The 26,654-nt window shown below is 37.5% G+C and overlaps 1 protein-coding gene across 1 annotated transcript; it reads left to right on the forward strand.

Annotated features, from left to right (window-relative positions):
• On the forward strand, window positions 1–26,654 carry LOC131536783 (uncharacterized). The gene is made up of 7 exons (XM_058769908.1): window positions 1–54; window positions 486–566; window positions 24,510–24,664; window positions 25,214–25,342; window positions 25,613–25,753; window positions 25,830–25,935; window positions 26,065–26,654. Exons 3-7 carry the CDS (start codon window positions 24,515–24,517, stop codon window positions 26,280–26,282), a joined length of 744 nt encoding a protein of 247 aa, XP_058625891.1. The 5' UTR covers window positions 1–54; window positions 486–566; window positions 24,510–24,514; the 3' UTR covers window positions 26,283–26,654.

Here is a 26,654-nt window from a genome sequence, read left to right on the forward strand (position 1 = left end):
TCCAACTGACAGCTGCAACACTGCGTCTCTCGCTGCTGTGTTCACCGTCTTCAGGTGAGTTTAGTCCCTAAAATCACACAAATATGACATACAACTGTTCCTGGCACTTTTCTTTCTTGTAATTGATACGCTTCTGTTGAATATTTACTTCATAAAGACGGTTTAGTGTCTTCGAAAAAGTCCGTTAGCATCTCAACTGTTTTCAGACGATGTATGCTAACTCTGTATATTGAGCTCTGATTTATCAAAGTTTTGACTTTTCATCACACATGTATGTGCAGTTGGGAGATTTTAATAGCTTTGTAAAGGTTTTGTCAATGGGTTATTGGAATTAGATGAATTTATTTAGCCTCAAATATGTGCTGTAACTTTACTGTTAATCGGTGACGTCACTTAAAGGAGCATGTATTACCTGAATCTAGTTAAAACGTGATTTGATATTTAATGGCAAACAATTATTGATAAAAATTGTTCTGTGGTTTCAGGAGTAACACTTCTACAACAGAAGAGAAGCTCCAAGATATCTAAATGTCTGAAGGAAGCTGCTGACAGAGATAGAAACAGAGGTAAGCTGCATGAGAAAGCTCATTAAATCACTTCATATATGCAAATATGTAGTGAAAAAATGCATATCACCATGCATCTTTTACAAGTCTTTATTAAAGTTATGTTAACCCTTGTGCGGTCTCCATTTTGGGTTGTGCACTCATGGTCTTTGGGGTCCCAAGCAACAAAATGTAATTTTGTAGCAAAATAATTGTTTTTTTTTAAACCAATGTAATTTTACTCTGTTTATTAATGTTTTTACTCCACATTTGTGTAGTTTTTGGAGGATTTATGATATATTTTTTAAATTTATATAAATAAATTAAAAAATATTTTTTATATAGATTTTTATACAAAAAACAGCTAATTATGTAAATTTCACTTAATAAAAGACCCACATTTCTAACTTTCATTCATGGGGATAACATGGATCATTTGACATGGTTTAGTGTAAAATTTTTGTCCATATTTTGGAAATTGCAGTTTCAAAATTAAAAAATAATAATTTTTACCACTAGATGGCTGCAGAGCTCCACTATTTACTATTTGCTATTTGACCAACTGAAAGATATCTTTTCACAAGTTTTTTTCAGTTGGATTCATATCTACATATTATGAAATCACAATTATAACAATAAAAATGATTTTTGTCAAAGTTTTGCATTTTTAGAACTGAAAAAAATCAATTTTTCAATAATGTTACATTATGATTTGAATCAAGCCTCGACAAGATGTTACAAAGAGAAAGGCTGGAGTCTTTAGAGTTTATCATTTATTTCAATCATCTGTTTCATATAATTTTAAAAGTGTGTTTGTGTGTGTGGGGGTGATTGTGTGTGTGTGGATTGTCGATGTGTCAGTATCACCAATAGTTTATCATTTATTTCAATTATTATAATTTTAAGTGTGTGTGTGTGTGTGTGTGTGTGTGTGTGCGTGCGTGCGTTCCGGTGCATTGTTGATGTGTGAGTGTCACCAATTTATTTTTGTGGTGGTTCTGCATTTTGGATTATTTTATTTGACAAATTATAAGAAAGCGGTTTTTATGGTCTCACAAATTTATTTGTGTGTGTGTGTGTGCGCATTGTCGATGTGTCAGTGTCACCAATTTATTTTTGTGGTGGTTTTGCATTTTGGATTATTTTATTTGAAGAAACCCCGCATAGAAAATGGACAAAATTCATCCTCAAAATCAGAAACAACACAGAACACACATGGACAGAAATGAAGTGGTACACTTCAATACTGCAAAACGATCATGCTGTGAACACACACACAGTCACACACAAACACAGATGAATAAATTTGTGAGACTAAAAAACTGCTCTTTTATAATTTGTCGAATAAAATAATCTGAAATGCAGAGCCACCACAAAAATAAATTGGTGATACTGACACATCGACAATGTCAAATGATCCATGTTATCCCCATGAATGAAAGTTAGAAATGTGGGTCTTTTATGAAGTGAATTTTACATAAAAAGCTGTTTTTTGTATACAAACCTATATAAAAATGTCTTTTAATTTATTTATATAAATTTAAAAGATATCATAAGTCTTCCAAAAACTACACAAATGTGGAGCAAAAACATTAATAAACAGAGTAAAATTACATTTGTTTAAAAAAATAATAATTTTGAACCCAAAGACCATAAGTGCAACTATTTTTTTCACACTAACATAAAATCAAGAAATCATTCCAATTTTATTTTTTATTTGTACATCTAGAAAGTGTTGACCGCCGTACGAAGTCTCATGCCATTTGGAAAAAGAGAACATTTTTTAAAAATTTAGCGAACTTCATTTGCGGGTCAAAAAGACCCCGAAGAACGCACAAGGGTTTAAGAAGGTTTTGACATCCAAACATGAGTGAGTGATGTATTTTAAATGTATTTTATTTCTGTGATCAAAGATGAATTTTCAGCATCATTACTCTTCAGTTTTACATGATGATTATTCAGAAATCATTCTAATATAATGATTTGCTGCTCAGGAAATTTTCCTGATTTGTATTTTGTTTTGTGTGTATTATTCAGGATTCCTTAATGAACAAAGTTTAAAATGAACAGTGTTTATTTGAAACAAAAATATTTACTCTCACTTCTCATCAATTTAATGCGTCCTTGCTGAATAAAAATGAATTTATTAAAAAACCTCACTGACTGTAAACTTTAGAACAGTATTGTACAATACCATTTAAAGGTCTGGAGTCTATTTAAAAATCACTCCTGAAAAAAAAAACATTAAATTTACACTAAAATGTTTATCAGCACATCTTTTTTTATATATTGTTAATAATCAGAAATGTTTCTTGAGCAGCAAATCAGATTTATTTTTGAAGGATCATGTGACACTGAAGACTGGAGTAATGATGTTAAATTCAGCTTTGATCACAGCGATACATTACAATTTTAACATATTCAAATAATAAAAAAAACAGTTCTCTTGAATTGTAATATCATTTCACAATGTTATTGTTTTAACTGTTTTTTGAGTTGTGAGTATAAGAGACTTCTTTCAAAGATGTAAAAATCCTACTGACCCCAGACTTTTTAACAGTTGTGTAAATTAGTTATGATGTTCCTCCCACTTCAATAATACTGCAGCATATGTACACTGTAAAAAATCCAATTCACAAAATGTTGAAAGGGCAAAAATATTTGGTTACACTTTATTTCGATAGTCCACTTTAGACATTCTACTAACTATAAGTAACTTTGTAACTACATGTCAACTAATTCTCATTCATTTGCAACTACATGTCTACTAACTCTCAGTAGGGTAGGTTTAGGGTTAGTAGAATAAGTTGACATATACTTGTAAAGTTTCTCATAGTCAGTGTGTTGTATGTTGTAGACCCATCAAAATAAAATGTTAGAAGATATTAAGCAGATAGTTTACTAATACTCTAATGACTGCTAGTTGACGTGTAGTTGCAAAGTTACTTACTGTTAGTAGAATGTCTAAAGTGGACTATCAAAATAAAGTGTTACCGAGATATGCAGCGAAATGAGTTGCTGTGAACAGAGCTGTTTTTGACAAGGTAAAAAGGGTGTTGTTTTTCACGACCACTGAGACCATTTCGAGAAGACCCAAAAGAATCATACCAATTTGTGGAAAATGGGCATTCGATGTCCCCTTTGAAGCACAGCCAACACAAAATCAGACTTACTTTTAGATCATTCTGAGGTTAAATACAGATTTAAAATCATAACAAGAAATAGTTTAATAGCTATGATACTGTTTTTTTAAAATCAAATATTTGCATAGTTATGACAGGAAACACTGGAATCTAACAATGCCTTAGAATAAAAACAGTTAATCTTAAAAAAATAAAGCATATACATAAACCCATACAGGAAATATAAGAGTTATTGGATAAGCATGTTATAAACTTCTGAAACATTGGTGTTTCATATTTTAGAGCAGTCACTGCAATTTATGAAAGAAATCAATTAAATCTGTATGTGGGAGTGTGTGTGAAAAAAATCAGATGTAACCCCCTTTGTAATCCTTAACATTTTCATAAGTAACTGTAATTTAATTACACATTTTTTCTTAGTAACTGTAACTAATTACAATTACTTTTATTTTGTAATTAAATTACCTAATTCCGTTACATGTAACTAGTTACTCCCCAACACTGCTTATACTGTATCTTGTGGATATAGAAATGACGTCCACAATAAAATAAATAGGCTAATCAAACACTGCTGATTTTGTCCAGAGTTAAGCTACGCTAAACATTTTATTTGTGTAATTAACATGTTTAAATGGTCCAACAACAAAGCATTTAACGCTGCAAGTGCAGGCGGAGCGCCTTAGAAGAATGCAGAGAACTATTCTAAAAATCTTAAACAGCTTGGATTAAACTCACTTCATTTTCCTTGTTTGTTTAAAATTATATGTAATAAAATAAAATTATATATAATAATATATTATAATAATTTGTTTGTGATTTTTATTAGTCATGTAGGATATCATGTGCGTAACAAGCTTAATGCTGCTGCTGTGTGTGTGTTTTACAAACAAATGTAGAAAATACAAAAGATTAGGCTACAACACTGTATAACATCACTGAACTAAATTATACACTTATGTATATCTTATTAATATACATTTATTAACAATAAAGATTAAAAATAAGAAAGATGCACATTAGAAATGGGCTAGTGATGAGTCGTGCAGCAGTAACGTAACGATAACAGATAAAATTTCAAGCAAAATTATCATATTTGTTCAAGCATTTAACATTTATAAGTTAATTAAATGTCAGTAATGAATGGCACAAATTATAGATAGCCTAAGAAGGTCCTCTGTCCCAAACGCATACAGTATGCTGTTACAACTCCCCAATCGTAGTTCTATACTGCCACCTGTTGGCGCAGTTGTGTAACTTGAGAACAACTCGTTATGTCGAGATCACGAGAAAAAATAAGTCGTGATAACGACAAAACAACTTTTGTTATGTCGAGATCACAAGAAAATTAAGTCGTGATCACGAGAAAACAAGAAGGAAAAAAAACGTATAATGCATGGCCGCTTAGAACTTCCGTAGAAATTACCACAGATGTTACATTTATGATGTAATGCTCTCATTTTGTCAACAATAAGAAATAATTCAAGAATATGTAATTGTGTTGACAGAGAATTAAATGAAAATGTACTTGAACATTAATTTATGCTCCGATTATTCTATGATTCTCACCTCTGCCCTGTCTGCTGGACATGTTGATATTCTGTTTTCTTGCCTCTTTCTTTAGTCTTCAGCTGATCATTTTCTCTTAACACACTGATCAAACATTCATCTTCAGTTCCCTGGAAAACACCTTAAATAAAATAATCTGCTACAGCAGATGAAAAAATTTTAATTATGAATGTATATGTAAATTAAAACTGTGAGACAACACGTCATAAAGCATAAATAATTAACATGCCCTTCTCCATACAAAGCAAATATGTAGCATGATTTGTTTAGTTATCAGTGACACATGTGTTTCTCAACTCTGAGAAAGAATAAACAAACCACTTTTTATCACTTGTCGGACATTAATGATTCATAAACTTATCCTCTTTGTTAAGACTGTAGCTGTAGGACTGTAACCGCTCCCTATACCCTATATAATGCACTTTATTTACTGCCATTTTGTAGTGCTGTCCGAATTCTGAGTGAACAAGTTAATTCCCTACATTCTTTCATTACTTTCTACCCACAATCCTCTCTCACATTCAAGTGTTTATAAAAATAATGCATGAAGCTAGAATAAAGCGTAATTGTTTACAAGCAGATACCCTGTTCTTTGATGTATGTTTAGATTTTCATATAACAAAATATGAAATTATATAAATTATATACAAATTAATAAACAGGGACATAAGGTATGATGTAAAGTTCACTTAAAGAAAACTTACGAGTATACTTGCAGTATAAAACTACTAAACTAGTAGTTTACTGAGACTGTACTTCAGAGTGTACTGTACTAAAAATGCTACAAGTATTTAATTAGTAATCTATCAGTATACCTTTAACGCAACGTTATATAATTAATATTAATAATTGCATCTATATAGCACTTTTCTGGGTTTGTAATGTGATACTCTCTAAATGAATTTGTAATATATTCCGTTCAGTTTTGGCTAGCTTATAACACTGTCATGCTAAAATACTATCATGCCTAATGCATAGATGTTTTGGAATATCTGCTTTGAATATCTTTGTGTTTGTAATGTATTTCACCCAGTCTGGGGTAGTTTCAACATAACTTGTTTAAAAATATCTGTTCTTAGGTATAAATGGTTGCTACGTGCTAATATACTGTATGTCTGGTGGATGGCATTCACAAATGTCTTAGGTGTAAATGTTTGAAATGCTGTAAATACGCGTGGTCTACAGCCCATCAACAGATATTTGTCCGTCCTATGGGCCATCAGCAGATATAGACACACATTGTGTCCATCAGTTGGCCATCGGTTTGCTTTGGACAATGTACGCTAACAGTTTTTAAAAATTTTGGGGTTTTTTTAGGCACGTGGCTGCATCACGCGCGCCTTCATCAGCACCTTGCAAAGGGAAATGCGGGTGTCGTTCAGTTTTCAGTGCGATCGAGAATCATACTGAGTAAGTGCACAGACATAATATTTTACAGATGTAATTGAGTTTACATTGTAAACATTGTAGAGGATTTTTATTGATATTAATCAGCATTACTTCGACATAATCAAGGTAAATTTTGCCTATAAGGTATCTAGTGAATCTTCCAATATATTCTGAAGGCCTTTGTGTCAATATGTGTACGTGGCAAGCACATCTGGAAGAAATGAGGAGGGGGCTTTCTCCCCCTTACCATAACAAAGTCTAGAGGGTCTCTTCTCCTCTGGGACAGATAGAATTACATACACAAGTGAAATGTATGCATATGACTTAACATTAGAATCCGCCTTAAATGGCTTGTATATAAACCAGAGACAAAGGGCAGTCGAGAAGCTTTTTCTGCAGAGAGAGAGCTTCGGTTTTATTTCGGCCGAATAAAATCTAATTTTTCTGGCATCAAAACTCCAAGTCTTTGTTTCATTCTTCGAACTGCGGGACGCAACACTTCAACATGTACTTGTATGACACTACAAAAACTGTTGTCTTTGTTATGCATGGCCATGCATGGCCTTTGTTATGCATGGTGACTGATAATGATAATAATATATTTATATATAATAATAATAGTGTTTACATGGTCATAATTCAAAAAGTATATGTTCTTGAATGGCATTTAACAGTGTAGTCTTTGTTGACAATAATAGTAAGTGACAGTGTTGGGCTAGTTACTGTAGCAAATTAGCTCAAAAGAGAAATGTATATAAATAATTACAATTAATTATGATTAATTACAGTTATTTATATCGGCTGACAGTAATAACTGTAGCAGAATTAAATTGCCATCAACTGATCTGTTCGTCCAGGGAACATTCAGTACAAGTTCATATCAACTCTAAGGAAGGATATTTCCGTGGCCACAGAAAATACTTTCCTATTAATGCATTAGAGCAGGGGTGTCAAACTTACGGCCCGCCAGGGGATTCAGTCCGGCCCGGGGGATAAATCTGCAATATGAAAAAAATCATTTTCATTTTCGGCGGAACTAACAGCAGATGGTAGCACTGAGCTTCAGGGTCTGTGTGGCGTTAGCTTTAAGACGCAGTGGGGTCTGAAGCCCTTATAGAATCATGCCAAATCATTGGCTGATGGCGCGGGGCGCCACCCCAACGCTTTTACGTCGTCACATTATACAGTCGCGCGCGCCATCAGCTCTGAGCTTCAGGATCTGAGTGGTGTTTGGTTCTATCAGTTTACCCGCTTTTCTGTTGGGCACCCTCATCAGCGAAATGTCTTTGTCAAAAAAAAAGAGAAAAGTGGACACAGAGTGTCGGATTTTTCAAGAAAAATGGACCTCTTCCTATATGTTCACGGAGGTGAATGGGAAACCAGTGTGCCTGGTGTGCACGCAGCAAGTTTCGTGCTTAAAGAATATAATATTCGGCGCCACTATGAAACTCAGCATGGCGAAAAATACAACAGCTTGCACGGAGAACTGAGAAGACAGAAGGTAAATGAAATGTTGGTGGGTCTGAGGAAACAGCAATCTGTTTTCACCCGAGCCGAGGCCAGTGATGCTGCAGTGAAAGCCAGCTACCTAATTGCTAGCGAAATCGCATTAGCATCAAAGCCGTACTGCGAGGGGAGTTCGTTAAAATTGCATGCTGAAGGCTGCGAAATTGTGTGTCCTGAGAAGCGACAAGCTTTTGCCAATATTAGCTTGACGAAATACCGTGGCAGACAGGATTTCGGAACTATCGGCAGATTTGGACAGCCAATTGAAACGCAAAGTGGAGTCATTTCTGGCATTTTCTGTTGCAATTGACGAGAGTACTGATATTACGGATGTCGCTCAACTGGCCATATTCATTCGTGGAGTTGACGAAACTTCGACTGTCACAGAGGAGTTTCTTGAGTTGGTGCCTATGACCGACACCACAACAGCTGAGGACATTTTCCGCTCCGTCGTTGGAGCGCTGGACAGAGTCGGGGCGGACTGGTCCTGCGCCGTAAGCATGGTTACAGATGGTGCGCCGTCAATGATCGGGAAAAAGGCAGGTGTTGTGACAAAGTTTAGAGAGAAAGTACAAGCCGCAAATGGAGGGGATGATTTTTGGACATTTCATTGCATTTTGCATCAGGAGGCCTTATGCTGCAAGTCGTTAAAAATGGATCATGTCATGGAGGTGGTTGTCCGAAGTGTTAATTTCATCCGAGCCAGAGGTCTCAATCATCGTCAGTTTGACAGCCTTCTCAGTGACTGTAACATTACCCATGGTCTGCCATACCACACTGAAGTAAGATGGTTAAGCAGAGGTGCTGTGCTGAAGCGCTTCTTTGATCTGCGTGTGGAAATCGGACATTTCATGGAGGGAAAAGGTAAACCTGTTAAGGAATTACAGTGCCCACTATGGCTGCAGGACCTTGCATTTATGGTTGATATTACAGAGCACTTGAATAATCTGAACAAAATGTTGCAAGGACGCAAAAAAATTGTAACACAGTATTATGACAGCATACGTGCATTCAAGTTAAAGCTCACGTTATGGGAGACGCAGATGGCAAGCGGTGACCCTGCTCATTTTCCCTGTCTAAGAGATGTGTGCGCAGCAAGCGTTAATCCTGACGTGAGACAGTACAAAGACAAGATTTCAGGGTTGCTGAGGGAGTTTGAGAAACGATTTCAGGTCTTTAGCGAACTCGAGACAGAATTCGCAGTTTTTCGCTCACCATTCACAGTCAGAGCGTCTGATGTGCCCGTTGACATGCAATTTGAAATAATTGATTTGCAGTGTGGTGTAGAATTGAAGGACAAATTTGCCTCTGTGGGCTTGGACACATTTTATCAGTATCTCCTGCCAAGCTATCCTAAATTAACAGCACTGGCTGCATAAATGTTGTGCATGTTTGGGACCACCTACCTTTGTGAGCAAGTTTTCTCAGTAATGAATATTAATAAAACTAAGCTGCGATCAAAGCTCACACATAAGCACTTAAATGAGATTCTAAAATTTACTGCTACTCAGGACATGATGCCTGATTTTGATGCACTTGTGCAGGCTAAAAGATGCCAAGTTTCAGGGGCAAATTGATAAAGTAAATTTGTTTACTTTAAAAAAAAACCTCTGTTTTAAAAAAACATACATACTTATGTAATATGTATAAATTTGCTAATTTTACAAAGATTTTCTTTTTAAAACAGCTGCCACTTAAGATTTTAAGTGTGTCAATTCATGTGTTCAGAATTAATTCCCAGAATTGGAAAATTGATTTTTTTTTGTTAACATGCAGGAGAGTGTTTTTAAGTTCCACAAAACTGTGACTAAATGTTTTGCGACATTGTACAATAACTGTGATCAGTTGTTATGCATAATGCACTTAAATAAATGTGAAACTGAGTAATAGTGTTGTTGAAATTGCACATACTAGGTTGTTCATAATATATTTTGTAAAAGGACAATTCATTTAATATAAAGATTTTTATAATTTACTTCTTCTTTGCACTAATACAAAGAAAAAAAGTGGACTTATTGTTAGTTCTATGTAATTTTGCTATGAGTTTACTGGTCTGGCCCCCTTGAGATCCGATTAAGCTGTATGCGGCCCCCAGACCAACATGAGTTTGACACCCCTGCATTAGAGCATGTAGCGAGGGTCAAAATCGTAAAGAGACATTAATTTGCAAGGCAGAACCAGAAACTCATGTAATTTGTGCACACAACTTTTATTAACTAAACGCTAACACACAACTAATCTAAACAAACAAACAAAAAAACATACACTCACAAAGGGGAGCTAAAGTGGATGAATGAAGCCATTAGAGGAACCAGAGAATGCAGTTATGGAAAGAGTCATTTAATCACCTGAGTAAAACCATCAGCACCGTTTATAACGGAGTCAATAACTTATACTAAACCTCTGTTTCATTTAGATAAATGTACGATGCTTGCATTGCCTTGGTTGTGACGAGTGTCCGGAATGCAGTCTCGGATGAAAGTCTTAATGGTTTCAAGGTTTTGGACTCCCGATTACGTTCTTCCAGGTTGAAGAGTGATGAATTCCAAAGATGTTCTGAGGTAGAAATGTTCTTCCCAGGTAGAAAGTGAAAAAGAGCTAAGAAAGAGATCTGCTGAGATCCGAGGAGCTTTGATTGAATGGAAAGTCAAGGCCGCAAGGCCTGGCGCAAAGCTTAAGGGTCCAGAAGAGCTCACATCCTCATCTCATCCTCTTAGGATCTAACAGAACCGCAGACTGGCGGGGCGTCACTGATGTGAGAGCTTTATCTGCTATAGAGGTCATACCTCTGGGGTGTCAAAGAGCCAATGGTGTCTTGAACTTTTGGAGGGAAAGTTTTACAACTCTTTGTCTCTGAACATGGTAGTTTGCATAGGTAATTCGCCTGGGTTAATGCACAAACTACTAAAGATTCTTAGGACACTAATATGTTGCATAGGTATCAACATGTAATATTCATTCTCAATTAGATCATCCGAAGATGAATTGATAGAGACCAAACATTTTATGAGTGAGGTGATCTTAACTAGTGATCTATTGTAAGCATGCATAAAACAGTATACAATACACAAGAACATATACAAGAACAGTAATAATATACACAATGACCTGAAGGATATGTGTGTTCATTCACAGAAAGGTTTTTCTATGAATTAATTAGAGAAGAGTGCATTTTCCTAAGGGGGAATTAATTGAGTGTTGCTCTACCCGCATTCCTTTGAGCAATAAAACTTGTGTTATCAGATTGGTTGCTATGGAACCAGAGGCCTGTTCTGCCTTTCTTAGGTGTTAGATGCATTTTGGGGGAAGGGTCTATAGACCCTCATAGTTGGCCCTTTGGTTGTGTGAGGGGGCATAAGAGATTTGTTAAATATAACAAATAGTTGTGTGTCTAATCGGTCCAAACGCTACATAATTCTCCCCTTTCGAACGTTGCTGTCCGTCCAATAGACAACAGCGAGCGACGTTAAAGATGCAGAACAATCAAACACGCACCTGCCACTCATGGCTGGGGGACAGTGGTGGCTCTCGGGCTGTTGATTGCCTCCAGGAGTGGTTGTGGTGCCGTGGTGGATGCTGTCAGGTGGTATGCTGTGGGGATGTAGGCTGTAGCAAGGTGCGGGTCCTCGAGCTTGTGCAGCAGGTGTCGAGGCAGTGTCACCTGTCGTCCTGAAGTGAGTTGGTCCGGGTCAGATGGTTGTTGATGTTGTTAGCCAGTAAGCTATCTGTGGTACCCGCAGTGTGGAACAGCTGGGTTAAACTCTCACTGGTGAGAGTGCAGGTAATTCCAGGGGTCAAAGGGAGTTGTTATGGAGATTTTGTAGTGTGAAGAGAGTTTCAGACTGACCTAGTGATGATGGCAGGGGGGCAGCAGGTGGTTGTTAGCCCTCTGTTCTGATGGAACGTCACCAGAAGTCTGATGTTTGCGGTGTCGCTTTGCTTTTGTGGCGGCACCGACTTGCCTGAGTTGTGTTGGTAGAGGTTTCTCTGTTGGGCATGTGGGCCCGTTGCTCCATTCAACATTGTTTGGCTACTTCTGGGGTGTCGACTGGTTTTAACACTTGAGCATCTATACACGAACAATTGCAAGTGACATTGTAAGGCAATGTCCAGCTGAAAAAGCTAGCCAAAACTATTCAAAGTATAGTCTGAAAATAAGTATAAATTTCATATGATCAGACAAAGAATTATATAACACTAAATAACTTACTGCTCAGAATCCTCAGCGGGATCAATTCTCTGTCCAAAATGCAACCGCTCGTCGTCAGAGTTGCAATCTTCCTCAGAGGAAAAGGTGAATTCTTCCTCGCTGTCCAAAATCTTCTGAAGGGCCTCTTCACTGGAGTAGCATGCCATCCTCAAAACGCGATGAACGTTCAGTGAATCTGATGTAAAAACGCCACGCTTTTTATGGCATTGACCAGGGGGTGGGGGCGTGTGTGAAGCCGAAACTATTTACCATGTGAATCGCGTGGGGGGTGTGGCGGTCTCAGCTGATTACCGGTAATGAAGTGAGATGAGATAGACTGTACCTCTCCTTACATTCTGTCACGAATCCTGTCCCTGCACTTCCGTTCATTCACCACCAGAGGTCACTCGCTCACCACATTGACTCTCACACCATACTTCAAACTGGACTCAATTTCCCATCATTCATTGCACTGATTGCACACACGGCTGATTGCACTAATCACACGCACACCTGATCCTACACACACTGATTACATGCCTTATATAACCCTGGACTTTCTTTCCCTCACTGCCGAGTATTGTATGCATTTATCACTCTCCCAGCGATAGCTACTCTACGGAGCCCAGTTTATTGACTTAGTCTTGCCTTGCCTGTTTTCCCGTGTTTGTTTCCAGCCCATGTTCCCTGGATTAACCCGTTTGGACACTGTTTGCACCTCTCTTGGATTCTAGCTCGTGTACCTGGATTATTCTCTCTGCCTTGCCCCATTGGATACTGTTCGCTGATCGTCGACCCACGCTTGTCCTAGGATTACTCTTTGTCTTGTCCCTGCCATACCTGTTTGCCATTGTTTCGACCCTGCCTGTATTTATGACTATGCCTTTAAATAAAAGCTTGCACATGGATCCGCACGTCTCACGTCTCGTCAGCCCCGTTACACATTCATACGGATTAAATAAACTGAGAATATTTATGTTCGATTTGACTAACACCATTTAAAAATAGACATTCTAAGCTTTCTGCAGACATGTGTTTCATGTTTGTGTGACAGGTATTCGCTAAGTTACAGTTAATTTTCAGATGCGTTTCAGAATGGACTCACCTAAGAGAGAGAAGGCACAACGTGCATCCTGTTGTTTTTTTTTATTTTTGCGAAAATCACAACAATTTGTTTTTATTGTAAGTGTACCCGAAAAAAAATAGACACTTCAAAGTTTCAATTGATGTATAAAACTTATCTGTATGACCAAAATCAGTATTTGAGCTCGTCTCGCCAACGATACCGTTGACCCCAGAGAGTTAACTTGCTCAGACCGTGACTGGACAGGCAGTGTTCGGTGGCAGAGCAGTTATGGGCACGGTCAGTAGAGTCCATGTTGGATCTTCAGGTGATTGAACCATCAAAGAGCGAGTGGTGCAGCCCTGTCGTACTTGTACCGAAGAAGGACAGAACGTTAAGGTTCTGTGCGGACTTTTCAAAACTAAATGCCATCTCAGCCTTTGACCCATATCCCATGCCTAGGGTCGATGAGTTTGTGGAACATTTGGGGAAGGCCAAGTACCTGAGCACGTTAGACCTGTGTAAAGGTTACTGGCAGGTGCCACTGACCGATACGGCTAGGGAACTGACTGCTTTCCGGGCCCCATCAGGGCTATATCATTTTAAGGTTATGCCGTTTGGACTGCACGGAGCAGCAACTACTTTTCAGTGGCTGATGGATCAAGTGCTCTCTGGGACTGAGGACTTTGTGGCTGCCTATATCGACGATGTGGTGATTCACAGTGCATCCTGGAAGGAACATCTGCATCACTTAGTAGAGGTGTTTCAAAGAATACAAAATGCAGGACTGGTGGTCAATGCCAAAAATTGTAACCTGGCGAAACCTGAAGTGTCCTACCTGGGCTATGTGCTGGGAGGAGGCGTCATAAAACCACAAGTGGACAAAGTTGATGCAGTGCGCTCTTGTCCTCTACCAACAACAAAAAAGAGGGTGAGATCCTTTCTTGGCTTGCTTGGCTGGTATAGACGTTTTATACCTAACTTTTCCAGTCGAGCTGCAGTGCTAACAGACCTTACACGGAAAGACAAGCCACAGAAAGTGGTATGGACTTCTGAATGTCAGGAGGCCTTCAAGGACTTGAAAGACTGTTTGGGTCAAGGACCCCTTTTACAAAGCCCAAACTTCAATCTTCCATTCACGGTACAGACTGATGCCTCAGGGGTTGGTCTCGTGGCAGTTCTACTACAAGGTGAAGGAGAGTACCGCAGACCTGTGCAGTACATAAGCCACAAACTGTTTCCCCGAGAGACTAAGGGTGGGTTGCACCAAGAAGGATTAAATTAAGCAAAGTTTAGAGCTAGTCGAGGATTTATTGATCTGGGTTTTATTTTAAATCGAGTTGTGTTGCACCACTTAATTTTAAACTGAGATTAACAAATCGGGGATTAGAATTCTAACCTGCGATTAAAACCTCCATTTACGATTAATTTTCTCCGCCATGATGGATTCGTCATGTAATTAATTAGTAACAATGTTAATATTCCTTATCCTCTGTCTCTGACATAATTGCTTTTGTCGATAAAGGAAATAAACTTGTAAAAGGTCCGCTGTCTTTATAAAACGCTACGTAGAGAGACCGTTGATCAAACGGCTGATCAAACAAGCAATACAACTTTGAGGCAGTGCATACGGATTTGATCATCTTGGAAATATATATTTATTGTATCAATTAATGGAGTATAGCTTATGACAAAACAACTGAGATAAGAGAAAATAACTGGCATGATTCATGGAATGACTATCTCCGCTCATGACAGCGGCGCCCCTTCCGTTTGATCGCCGTCCAGCACGCGTGTGGAGCGGCCATGAAAAACGAGAGGCGCGGCCGTGATCCTGTCTTCTTTTCTTTTGTCTTACGCCGAGATGCACCGAGATAAGTGACGGATTCACATCCCGGACTCGATAGCAGACGCGAGTTTACTACAGGCTGCCACAACCCTCACAATCTGCGGGCTCAGTGCGCTTTAATTTTCATTTTTATTTATAATAAACACCTTTCTGAGACCTGACGACGCACCCACTGTTTCTGTCTTTGTTCAATCAGCCACATACTGTAACTGTAAGTGCACTTTATTGTATTTAAACCTCCTCACCTGTAAGTTTAAAGTTAATCCTTAATTGAGATTTAAATCTGAGTTTAAAGTTATGGAGCAACAGAATTAAAGTTAATCTATCTTAAATATACAATAAATCCAGGATCAAACTGATGGTTTAAATGTAAACCTGCTTATTTTTATACAAGGTTTAAAGTTTGGTGCAACATAATTATTAGATAAACCTTAATTTAATCTAGATTTAAGCTTAATCCTTGTTGGTGCAACCCACCCTCAGGGCGCACAAACGAAATCGTCCTTTAAATCTGCAGGAAGTAGAAGAGAAGTAGGAATTTTACCGGAATTACGTCAGGACAGGACTCTGTCATCAGGAGAGGGTGCTTAAAGTAAATAATAATGCTAAAGATGTTTGTGTTGACAAATACGAACTACAGTCCCACACTAATTTTACAGAGACTACACACTTGTTTATTGTCCTTTATATTTGTATTTTTATATGTTGCAGCTTTGATAGTTGCTGGACTATTGTTTGTTGATTTAATACAATTTTACATCAAACTTTTTGTTCACTCTTTCATTTCTGTGCATAATGCAGTATAGCTAACAGTATGTGGGTTATTTGAAAGTGTTGGAATTACAGGATGTCTTATTTCTTATTCTAACATTTCAAATTAGACCACATTATTAGAGTACAAGTTAGACAAAAATATTGCCACGTTGAGGCCCAAGTAGGTGTAACTGTTCAAATACAAGATTAATGTTATAATGTATATAAATTGAAACCCTACAGTGTTTTGCAAATGTAACACTTCTATAAAGGTTAGGGACTGCAAAATGTACTTTGCCATAGATTAACCCATGTGATGTCTTTGTTATGTTATATAAAATGAGAAGATATAAGAACAGTTCAAAACAGCAATGTTGATAAATATTGTTTTATTCTGAATACAATATAATACAGACACATTGTTTTGTGGTGCATAGAATACTTTGCTATAGTTACAGTGCTACAGGCATATATGTGAATAATTATTTTAAAACTATTATAAAAATTACAAAGAAAATATAAGTCCACAAAAATAAGAAGAATGGGTCAACTTAAAGTGCAAACAATTAAATTATATGACAATTTTGAAAAATGCTAATGGCACTTTTTAAATGTGAGGTATTTCGGAACATTCTGTTACAACTCAGGGCTCGCAAAATCGCTAGCCCGACGTCCCGGGGCTATTGTGTTTTCCAGTCGGGCTACCAAAATGTATCACCACCCTGCCCGACGGCTACCTTACATACAGATCTCCCGCGGGTCTTTAAAATCTCTTAAAGTGAGTTGCATCACACTTAAAGTTTTAAATACGTTAAATGGTATAAGAAATGTCTTAATTATAATTTCTAGAGGTCTTACAGTTGGGGACTGAAAGACAAGAGTCGCGATACGGCAGGATTAAACTTCAAAAGGCAATGATGTCATTGAATAAATAATGAGCACTGCACGTTTCAAGTCAAAACGCGGCGCGGATGTCTTTATGTGAATGTATCTGAATGGAACCGACTGTCCTCAGAAACGTGTCGTTGGCAATTTAATTTCATTTTACCTATAATTCCTGATAAAGCAGCGTTTATGAGCTGCTTTGTGTACAGCGTTTCCGGGGAAACCGCAATATTTCAGCGCTCCTAAAGCGCCATCTCGTGGCAGAGAATGAATTTGCATTTCCAATAAGCCTTTCTTGCTGTTTATGGTCAGATCAATGCAAATATCAACTTTTTACGCAGCAAACACATAGAGTTGTAAATGAGAAAGAAGTAATGTGCCTTTTAAAAATTTAAACAATTAAGACAGTAATATTTATAAGTTTTAAATTAGCATAATACCTGACCATAATACCTTAAATTAACATGAAAACCTGTATCTGAACTGTAAATCATGTAATTTTATGGCTCAATACTGTATGTTACCATAGACATTGTCCAACCCTGCTCATTCTGTGTTCATTTTACTTGTGCAGCTCTTAAAATGGGTCATGAATTGCCTTAAATTTATTTTTTAAAATTCTGCGCAGACCCTGTAAATAGTGAAATAAGATTCCTTCCTTCATATTTGTTTATATTTGGGTATTGAAAATATTTTTGATTGACGTTTAAACTCCTATCTGATTTTCTTTTTTTTTTAATTTGGGCTAGTTAAATAAATTTTCGGGCTACCAAAATCTGAAGAGTACCTGCCCGAAGGGCTACCAGGAATTTTGAAATTTTGCGAGCCCTGCAACTATACAAATATTACATATTGATGTTGTTGTAACAAGCTTTTATAATTATTTAGATTCACGAATTAACATTGTTAAACGTGTCACTTCAAGCAGTCTTGGTTTGCTGCTTGTCCTGCCTGTTCAGCCAAAATCTCTTCAAAGCTGTTCATGTTGACTGTGGCGCCGCGCGAACTGTTCGCTCGGTCACAAAAAGTGTCGTGCACACCGCCACGCGAAATGAGGTCGCGCTCACCCAAAGCGAACTTCCGCTAACACCGCGATGACGTCATATTTGGCGCGCGCACCCAAGCGAACTTGCGGACGCGTCGAGTATAAACCAAGGCTGTATCCGAAATCGCTCCCTATACCCTCATTCACTATTCCCTACATTAGTCCACTCCAGTGGCGGCTGCTGGTCTTTCAAAGAGGGGAAGCTCATTTTCGGCCTACATCATAAAAATTGTCCATTTATTTATACTTAAATTCTGCCCTACGTTCCTTTTCAAGAAAATGCTCTGTGACCCTGCTGTACCAACTAGGCGTCTTTTCCAGTGACGCTAGCCTAGCCTACTGTATGAATGAATGAATGAACAAACAATCTAAAAAAAAAAGATATTAAACTCGACGGAGGAAATGTGGGAATTAGGTTAAACTGAAACAAGGAATGTGGTGTATAATAGGGTTGTCACGATACCATAAAAATGTCTTACGCTACTATACCAGCTTAATTTATAATTCAATTCTACAAAATTAATCAAAATTTAATAAATAAATAGATGTAAGTGAAAACAGACAATATTATTCTCTGAATACTTAATTAATGTGAATGAATGACTGGCTGTTGTTATCCATGAAATGATCTAAACAAAACTCATCTTAGCACTGCACAGAAGCTGCATGAAGTGACATTTAGATGTGGCATTTATTCATTTATAGTTGTATAAATAATGTTATGAAATTAATGTTTTAAATACTAAATTCTGAATATAGAAATATGTTGAAAAATAATGTAATATGCCTACTTTTAGACGGGAAACTTAAAAACGGCCAGCAGGTGGCAGAAGTTCGTGATTGAATCACTGAGTCATTCAAATGATTCTTTCAAAACGGCTGAATCCTTCAGGAGCGAATCAAATGACTGTTTTTATGAATGGCTCAGTGAATCAGTGATTCGCCCAAATCAACGCGGATTTGGATTCGAATACAAAACGAAACAAAAACAGCACTCTTGCTCGTGTCGTATTGCCTAAGTGTCAGGAGCATTTTTTGCTCGCATATCTTGAAATTTCCGAGTTAGCAGCATGTATATTAAAATATAACATTATAAATGAATAAAAAATATATATAATGATTGATAAGAACCAAGTGCAAAGCAGCGATGGGACTGAGCTCGAATAGCTTCAGTGTCAGCAACTTTTATAGGACAAAATCGCTGTCAATCAAAGGAGATGCAGTCTTCGACAGACCCTCAATCATCACGCATGAAGCCGGAGTCCAGGCCACTCCTCCATTCACCCCAGAGACGCTGGCGTCCGTGGGCGGGACATAATCGCAGCATTTATCCAATGACCGTCTAGTTTGAGGCACTGAAAAAACTGTTCGAAGCAGCCCCATTGAAGTCAATGGACGCTGGGCTTCAACAGAGAAATACACTGACGCTACGGGAATGTATGAGAAGGAAATCGAGTCTGACCTGCTATATGTAGCTGATTCTGAATGAACTCGTCTTCGAGATGAACGTGTTCTAATGCATTTTTAGTCAATAAAATGTTAACACAATAGTACATATTTGACCATTAATTTTTTGACAATATAGGGGAAGCCGAGCTTCCCTTGTAGTCTTAAAGAAATCCCCACTGGTCCACTCATACAGTTCACTTGAAGGAGTGAATGAAAATGAGTGAATTCGGACACTCGGTGCACCGGAAGGACTGCCGCTTTTGCATAGTTTGCTTGCTGTTTAATAATCATTTTAAATGGGCAGCTCCAGTAGTAAGATTGAAGGATTTATCTTGAATTCTGTCATGGAAATTATGTATAAACCTTAATAGTCAATTTGCAATTAGTTTGTACCTTTGTTGTATTACGCTGTATTATGCCGTGGACAAGCGCTTCTAAAATAAATGAATGGATGATTCAGCTGCGGGCACCATCTTCTGGCGAGACGCGGGAATTCATTCGGCGCGTGACTCTCACAGTGCATTATGGGTTATCTCTAGCCGTTGAGTGTACATCGGTTGCACACTCGTTTTTGCGGTGCATTGTGGGATTGAATGAGTGCACTCGAGAACATTCACTATGGTTTCGAACACCACTTAAAATGGCTGTCCCCTCAAATAGTGCACTATTTGAAAAAAAATGACTCAGAAAGACGGTCAGGATAACGGTCAAATTTTCAAACTTAAAATGGCGCGCACAGTTTCATTGGCCAGTTTCATGAATGACAGCCAGATTAACCCATCATGATCAAAGCAAATAAGGTTAAATAACCAATAGGAATTGTTTCAGCGTGGTAAGGCAGCGCAATGCGTTTAGTTTTATTGTTGTTGATAATATTTATACCAGAAGGTTTCATGATAAAAATTCATGATGCATTAAGTGATTCAACATACAGATATTGTAAAAAAAAAAAAAAAAAAAAGTTGATTTATAAGTGTTTTTATTATCCTTTTTCATTCATTTAGCATTAAACATTATTTCAACGTAGTTTCAACATTGAAACAACAACTGTCATTATTTCAACCATATTTCAACGTTGAAGGTTGGTCATGTACCGGTTGGTTTTCAACCGTTAAGCATTAAACATTGTTTCAACGTTGAAACAAGAACTAACCTTATTTCAACCATATTTCAACGTTGAAGGTCGGTCGTGTGCCGGCTGGGATAGGTGTTTCTGTGGTTTAATCAAGTCGCGGTAACAGCAGATTTTGTGGTTCATCAACAGTTCTCGGTCACTTAGCCTAATTGTGTTAATGTTAAAACAAAAGTTTCCATTTCTGAAATGCTCTTGTGTGTATGAAACAAAATTTTACACTGTTTAAACGGCATGTATCTGCTGGTAGGCACATGCATCTTAATATATAAAGATATTATGTAGGCCTAAGTCTGTATGAAAAGTTCACAAGGAGTAATCACACTTTATTAAGCTGTATCAACAGTTCCATCTTTAAAATTATTGCATGCACATGATTTTAATGCATTAATAAATGCTGAAATTAACATTAACTAAGATTAATAAATGCTGTAAAAGTATTGTTAATTCTTAGATCACGTTAACTAATGTTAAATATGAACCTTAATGTTAAGTGTTACCCGTACACTGTACATTGGAAAACGTTTTGGATGTACCTATTAGGAGTGCTCCTATGTTTGTTTTCCTGATCCCTTCGCTTTTCTCACTGCGGTCAGGCCAGCCTCCACTTTGAATTATAACTGTTTTAAACACTTTTGACCTAATCCAGCATGTGCATGGACCGACACACAATCGTGGACACACTCTAGATTTACTCATCAGTAGAGGTCTAAACATTTCATCGATTGTCATTAAGGATGTAGCACTATCTGATCACTTCTGTATTTTCTTTGATATATTGATCTCTGTTAACACTGAATCTAGATCTGTCTCTGTCAGAAAGAGATGCATTAACGAGAACACTAGTGCGCTATTTATGAAGGCTATATCTTTAACACCAAGCATTTCTGCAGACTCTTCTCCTGGATTCATTTAACTCAAAAGTTAAGAATGTTATTGATGATATTGCTCCGGCAAGGGTCTGCAGGAAGAATGGCAGACAAAAATCACCATGGAGAAAATCAACAGCAGTTCAGAGTATGAAAAGACAATGCAGAAAAGCTGAGCGGATGTGGCAGAAGACAAAACTTGAAATTCACTATAGCATCTATAAAGTCAGCCTTCATGCTTTCAATGTGGAACTAGCCACAGCTAGACAGACCTTCTTCTCAAACCTTATAAACACTAACTTAAACAACTCTCGCACTCTTTTTGCTACTGTGGAGAGACTGACAAACCCCCCAAGTCAGATTCCCAGTGAAATGCTCTCCAATAGCAAATGCAATGAGTTTGCTTCCTTCTTTTCTGAGAAGATCAATAATATCAGAAAGGAGATTGGCATATCTAGTTTTGCAGAGGCCACACAGATTCGACCGCAATTTCAAAAAGAAGTGACTATGTCTGTTTTTGAAGCAATTGATAGCAAAATTTTGAAAGAAATAGTACAGCACCTTACATCGTCAACATGCTATCTTGACACACTTCCCACATCTTTTTTCAAAAGTGTGCTTAACTGTTTAGAAGCAGATCTCTTAGAAGTGGTGAACGCCTCACTTCTTTCTGGGACTTTTCCAAACTCCCTGAAAACTGCAGTCATTAAGCCCCTTCTGAAAAAGCACAATCTTGATAACACAATGTTGAACAACTATAGACCAATATCAAATCTTCCTTTCATAGGTAAGATTATTGAAAAGGTAGTTTTTAATCAGCTGAACAACTACTTAAACTCAAATGGATACCTGGACAATTTTCAATCTGGTTTCCGAGCACATCATAGCACAGAGACCGCGCTTATTAAGATAATAAATGATATTCACTTCAATTCTGATTCTGGCAAAATATCAGTGCTGGTACTACTAGATCTTAGTTCTGCATTTGACACTGTTGATTATAACATACTTCTAGAGAGACTGGAAAACTGGGTCGGGCTTTCTGGGATGGTACTCAAATGGTTCAGGTCATACTTAGAAGGGAGAGGTTATTATGTGAGTATAGGAGAGCATAAGTCTAAGTGGACGTCCATGACATGCGGAGTCCCACAAGGCTCAATTCTTGCACCACTCTTGTTTAGCCTGTATATGCTCCCACTAAGTCAAATAATGAGAGAACCAAATTGCCTATCACAGCTATGCTGATGATACCCAGATTTACCTAGCCTTATCTCCAAATGACTATAGCCCCGTTGACTCCCTCTGCCAATGCATTGATGAAATAAACTGTTGGATGTGCCAGAACGTTCTTCAGTTAAACAAGGAGAAAACTGAAGTCATTGCATTTGGAAACAAAGATGAAGTTCTCAAGGTGAATGCATACCTTGAGTCTAGGGGTCAATCAACTAAAAACCAAGTCAAGAATCGGGGTGATTCCGGAGACAGACCTTAGTTTTAGTAGTCATGTCAAAGCAGTAACTAAATCAGCATACTATCATCTCAAAAACATTGCAAGAATTAGATGTTTTGTTTCCAGTCAAGACTTGGAGAAACTTGTTCATGCCTTTATCACCAGCAGGGTGGATTATTGTAATGGTCTCCTTCCAAAGAAGACCATTAGACAGCTGCAGCTCATCCAGAACGCTGCTGCCAGGATTCTGACTAGAACCAGAAAATCTGAGCATATCACACCAGTCCTCAGGTCCTTACACTGGCTTCCAGTTACATTTAGGATTGATTTTAAAGTACTTTTACTCGTTTATAAATCACTCAATGGCCTAGGACCTAAATACATTGGAGATATGCTCATTGAATATAAACCTAACAGACCACTCAGATCATTAGGATCGAGTCAGTAAGAAATACCAAGGGTTCACACAAAACAAGGGGAGTCTGCTTTTAGCTATTATGCCGCCCGCAGTTGGAACCAGCTTCCAGAAGAGATCAGATGTGCAAAAACATTAGCCACATTTAAATCCAGACTCAAAACTCATCTGTTTAGCTGTGCATTTGTTGAATGAGCACTGTGCTACGTCCGAACTGATTGCACTATGTATAATCATTTTCTATTCTTAAATGTTTTAAATTCTTTTTAAATCAATTTTTAAATCACTTTGTTTTTATTGTTGTGATTATTATTATTTTTAATTCCTTATTATTATTTTTAATGACTATTTCACTTCCTTTTATGTGAAGCACTTTGAATTACCACTGTGTATGAAATGTGCTATATAAATAAACTTGCCTTGCCTTGCCTTTGAAAAACACGGTCATTCTAGCCGCCACGCTAGTCTGTGGTGCACGCATATACTACGCGTTACGGTAATAGTGTGTTAAAACAGATCAGAGGAAAAGCAATCTTTAGCTTTCATTTATTGAGCCAGTTTCTCTGTCAATGAATGAATGAATGAATAAATGAATAATAAGTTTAAAACGGTCTGATATAAATAAATAAATAAACCAATTAATATGAAAAAACTGTCCGATGAGAAATAACAAAATAAAAGCCTTTTACAACTTGTGCATAACCATTTTGTATCTGTAAATTCACATAGTTATAAAAATAAAACCCCGTCTCTACAAAAAAGTTTTACTTTAGATTAACAGTACACCAGCCCAGGGTGTCACAGTTTTGGCCTGACCGCAGTGCTTTTCTCCCCTTCCACACCAGTTCAGTTGTTTGGCTACAGGACCAAAAACCTTGGAGCATATTCTCCATATGGTTTTCTTTAGTGTGTGTCCTCCACTGATGGATAACCTGTTCACAAATAAAAGGTCATTTCAAAACATTACAGACAAGCACAAACATTATGGTCCCGTTTCACAGACAGGGACAGAGCTGGGTAGTTAGCAATGAAATCCATTACATTACACATTTTAAATAATGTAATCAGACTTCTTTTAGATTACTTTTGCCCTAACTCGTCTATCACATTGATTTAAATAGCATAATCAAAGTACCATATGGACATAAAAATACAAAGAGTAAGTAAATGTATTTTAGCTGTTGTTATTAACAACATGAAGTGCATTAAACATTATATTATATAGAGAGTTTTCTGGATAGTGACTTCTTTGTGGTGGCAGGCCGTATGATGGGGCACTCATTCCTGCATGGTGGTCCATGCTTAACTGGTTTAAGCCCAGCAATAATCCACGTGCTTTTTGGTGGATCCCCTGAAACAGCCACCATAGATATACTGGACTGTGTGGACACTGATGTGCGTCAAGTAATAGAGATGGTAAGTTAATCTTTACTCTTATTAATTTTCGTTAAATATATTAGCTGGGAATAAAAAAAAATACTTAAAAACAAAAACACTGCACGGCCAAAAAAAAAAGTCACTGTTTAGATTTTAATAGGCAACTTCAGATACTATGGCTAGATCATAATTGCAGTGATTATTATGTTTCTAGCATGTTATGTTTGCCAGCAGTTCTTCTAACACTAATTGATGGAGTGTGTAGCTTTTCATTTCTTAAACAACCATGTAGGAAGACTCATCATGGCCATATACCAAGAAGACAGTGTCAAGATTGATTAGGCTCAAGTTGTGAAAGAATGGTTGGAATGGACCATTAGGAATCATTTTCACACATGAATTGGCACCTCTGAGTCCTGACATTAACCTCAGTGAAAGTCGTTTGGATGTGCTGGAGACTTTACAGAGTGCTCACCTCTTGCATTGTCAATACAATATTGACTTAAGTATTTGCCTATTAAAATCCAAACAGTGACTTTTTTTTTTTTGGCTAGGCAGTGTATATAGTTATTATAATTTTATGACCAGTTGAAAGGCACAGGTGAATTATCAGAGGAGGAAAAGAGGGCTATTACAGACCTTGCAGTGTCCTGGGATTTGCCTGGTGTGACGTCAGAGAACAGAAGATGGCTGCTTGACAAACTGCTCATTCACGCAGTGAGTATGGAATACTCTTAAAGGTTTAGTTCACCCAAAAATGAAAATTAAGTCATTAATTACTCACCCTCGTGTCGTTCCACACCCGTAAGACCTCTGTTCATCTTCGGATGATATTTTTGATAAAATCCGATGGCTCAGTGAGGCCTGCATTGCCAGCAAGATAATTAACGCTTTCAGATACGACAAAAAGCTCTCATTTTTGGGTGAACTAACCCTTTAAAGTTTAAAAATGTAATGCATGTTTCCATTCCAAATTAAATTATTAAGGTCCTTGAAAGAACCTCCAAGCAAGTAAAGCAGCTACGGCGGGGTTTGAAGGAAACATTGATCTGGCCTTTGCTGACTGAGAGGAAAGACACTCTTCTTCTTCTCTTTCCTAGGACTCGTGATACAGTGTACACCCCACTGGTAAGATATGGACCATTTATGTAGTGTTGTTGAGCTCTACAATTCTTTAGTAATGATTATATTGTCGATGTGTCAGATGATTTTAGAGAGGATAATTTGGCCAACACATGATGAAGACAGCGAGGCCTCTCTTGAAGACACATGTAGGCTCACCGGATTCCTTCGCACCTTCATTGGAAATTGTAAGTATATGAGAAATTAACTGACTTTTAGCTTTAGATCCTACAATAAAAAAAATAAAATGGGGTCATGATCTGGATTTGTAAAATTATTTTATGTTTCCTGAGGTGCACTTTTTTTTTTTAATGCAGCTTCTTATAATATCTTGCGGTTTCTAATGAAATTCTGGACTGGATGGGATGTGCTGCCCAGGAGCCTAGACGTTGAGGTGGTGGATGGAAACCTACCCAAGTCTTCCACATGCTATCAAACTCTCAAGCTTCCTAGTCATTACAAGGACTATGCTGCCTTTGAGAGAGATATTTTAGCTGCTATCTGGAGCTCAGATTATGGATTTGGAATGGTCTAAGTTTGTGTTACAAATAATATCAGATGCCATATTTCTACTGGAGTTAGTGTTCAATTTTTCTACATTTTTCATGTCTAAATCGGATATTCAGTCAGAAGATCTCAAACATGTTTGGTATGTTGCAGTGTTCAGAGTTTTGTATTTGACAAGGCGATGCCAAAATAACATTTGATAAGAAATGTAAGAATTTATTTGCTTGGATGTACTAAAAGATACTGTTCTAGACATTTTAGCTTCATTAAATGGTTTGGAAATAGTTTGAATATTGTTCAACTAAGAATATTCACTGGATGCAAGAGTTCATGCATATTAACTGGCACTAAATGTCAAAATGTCCCCCTTTTTTTCTTTTTGGAAAGCCAGCCTGTGAAT

This window comes from Onychostoma macrolepis, chromosome 03, assembly GCF_012432095.1.
Source record: "Onychostoma macrolepis isolate SWU-2019 chromosome 03, ASM1243209v1, whole genome shotgun sequence".
NCBI lineage: Eukaryota > Metazoa > Chordata > Actinopteri > Cypriniformes > Cyprinidae > Onychostoma > Onychostoma macrolepis.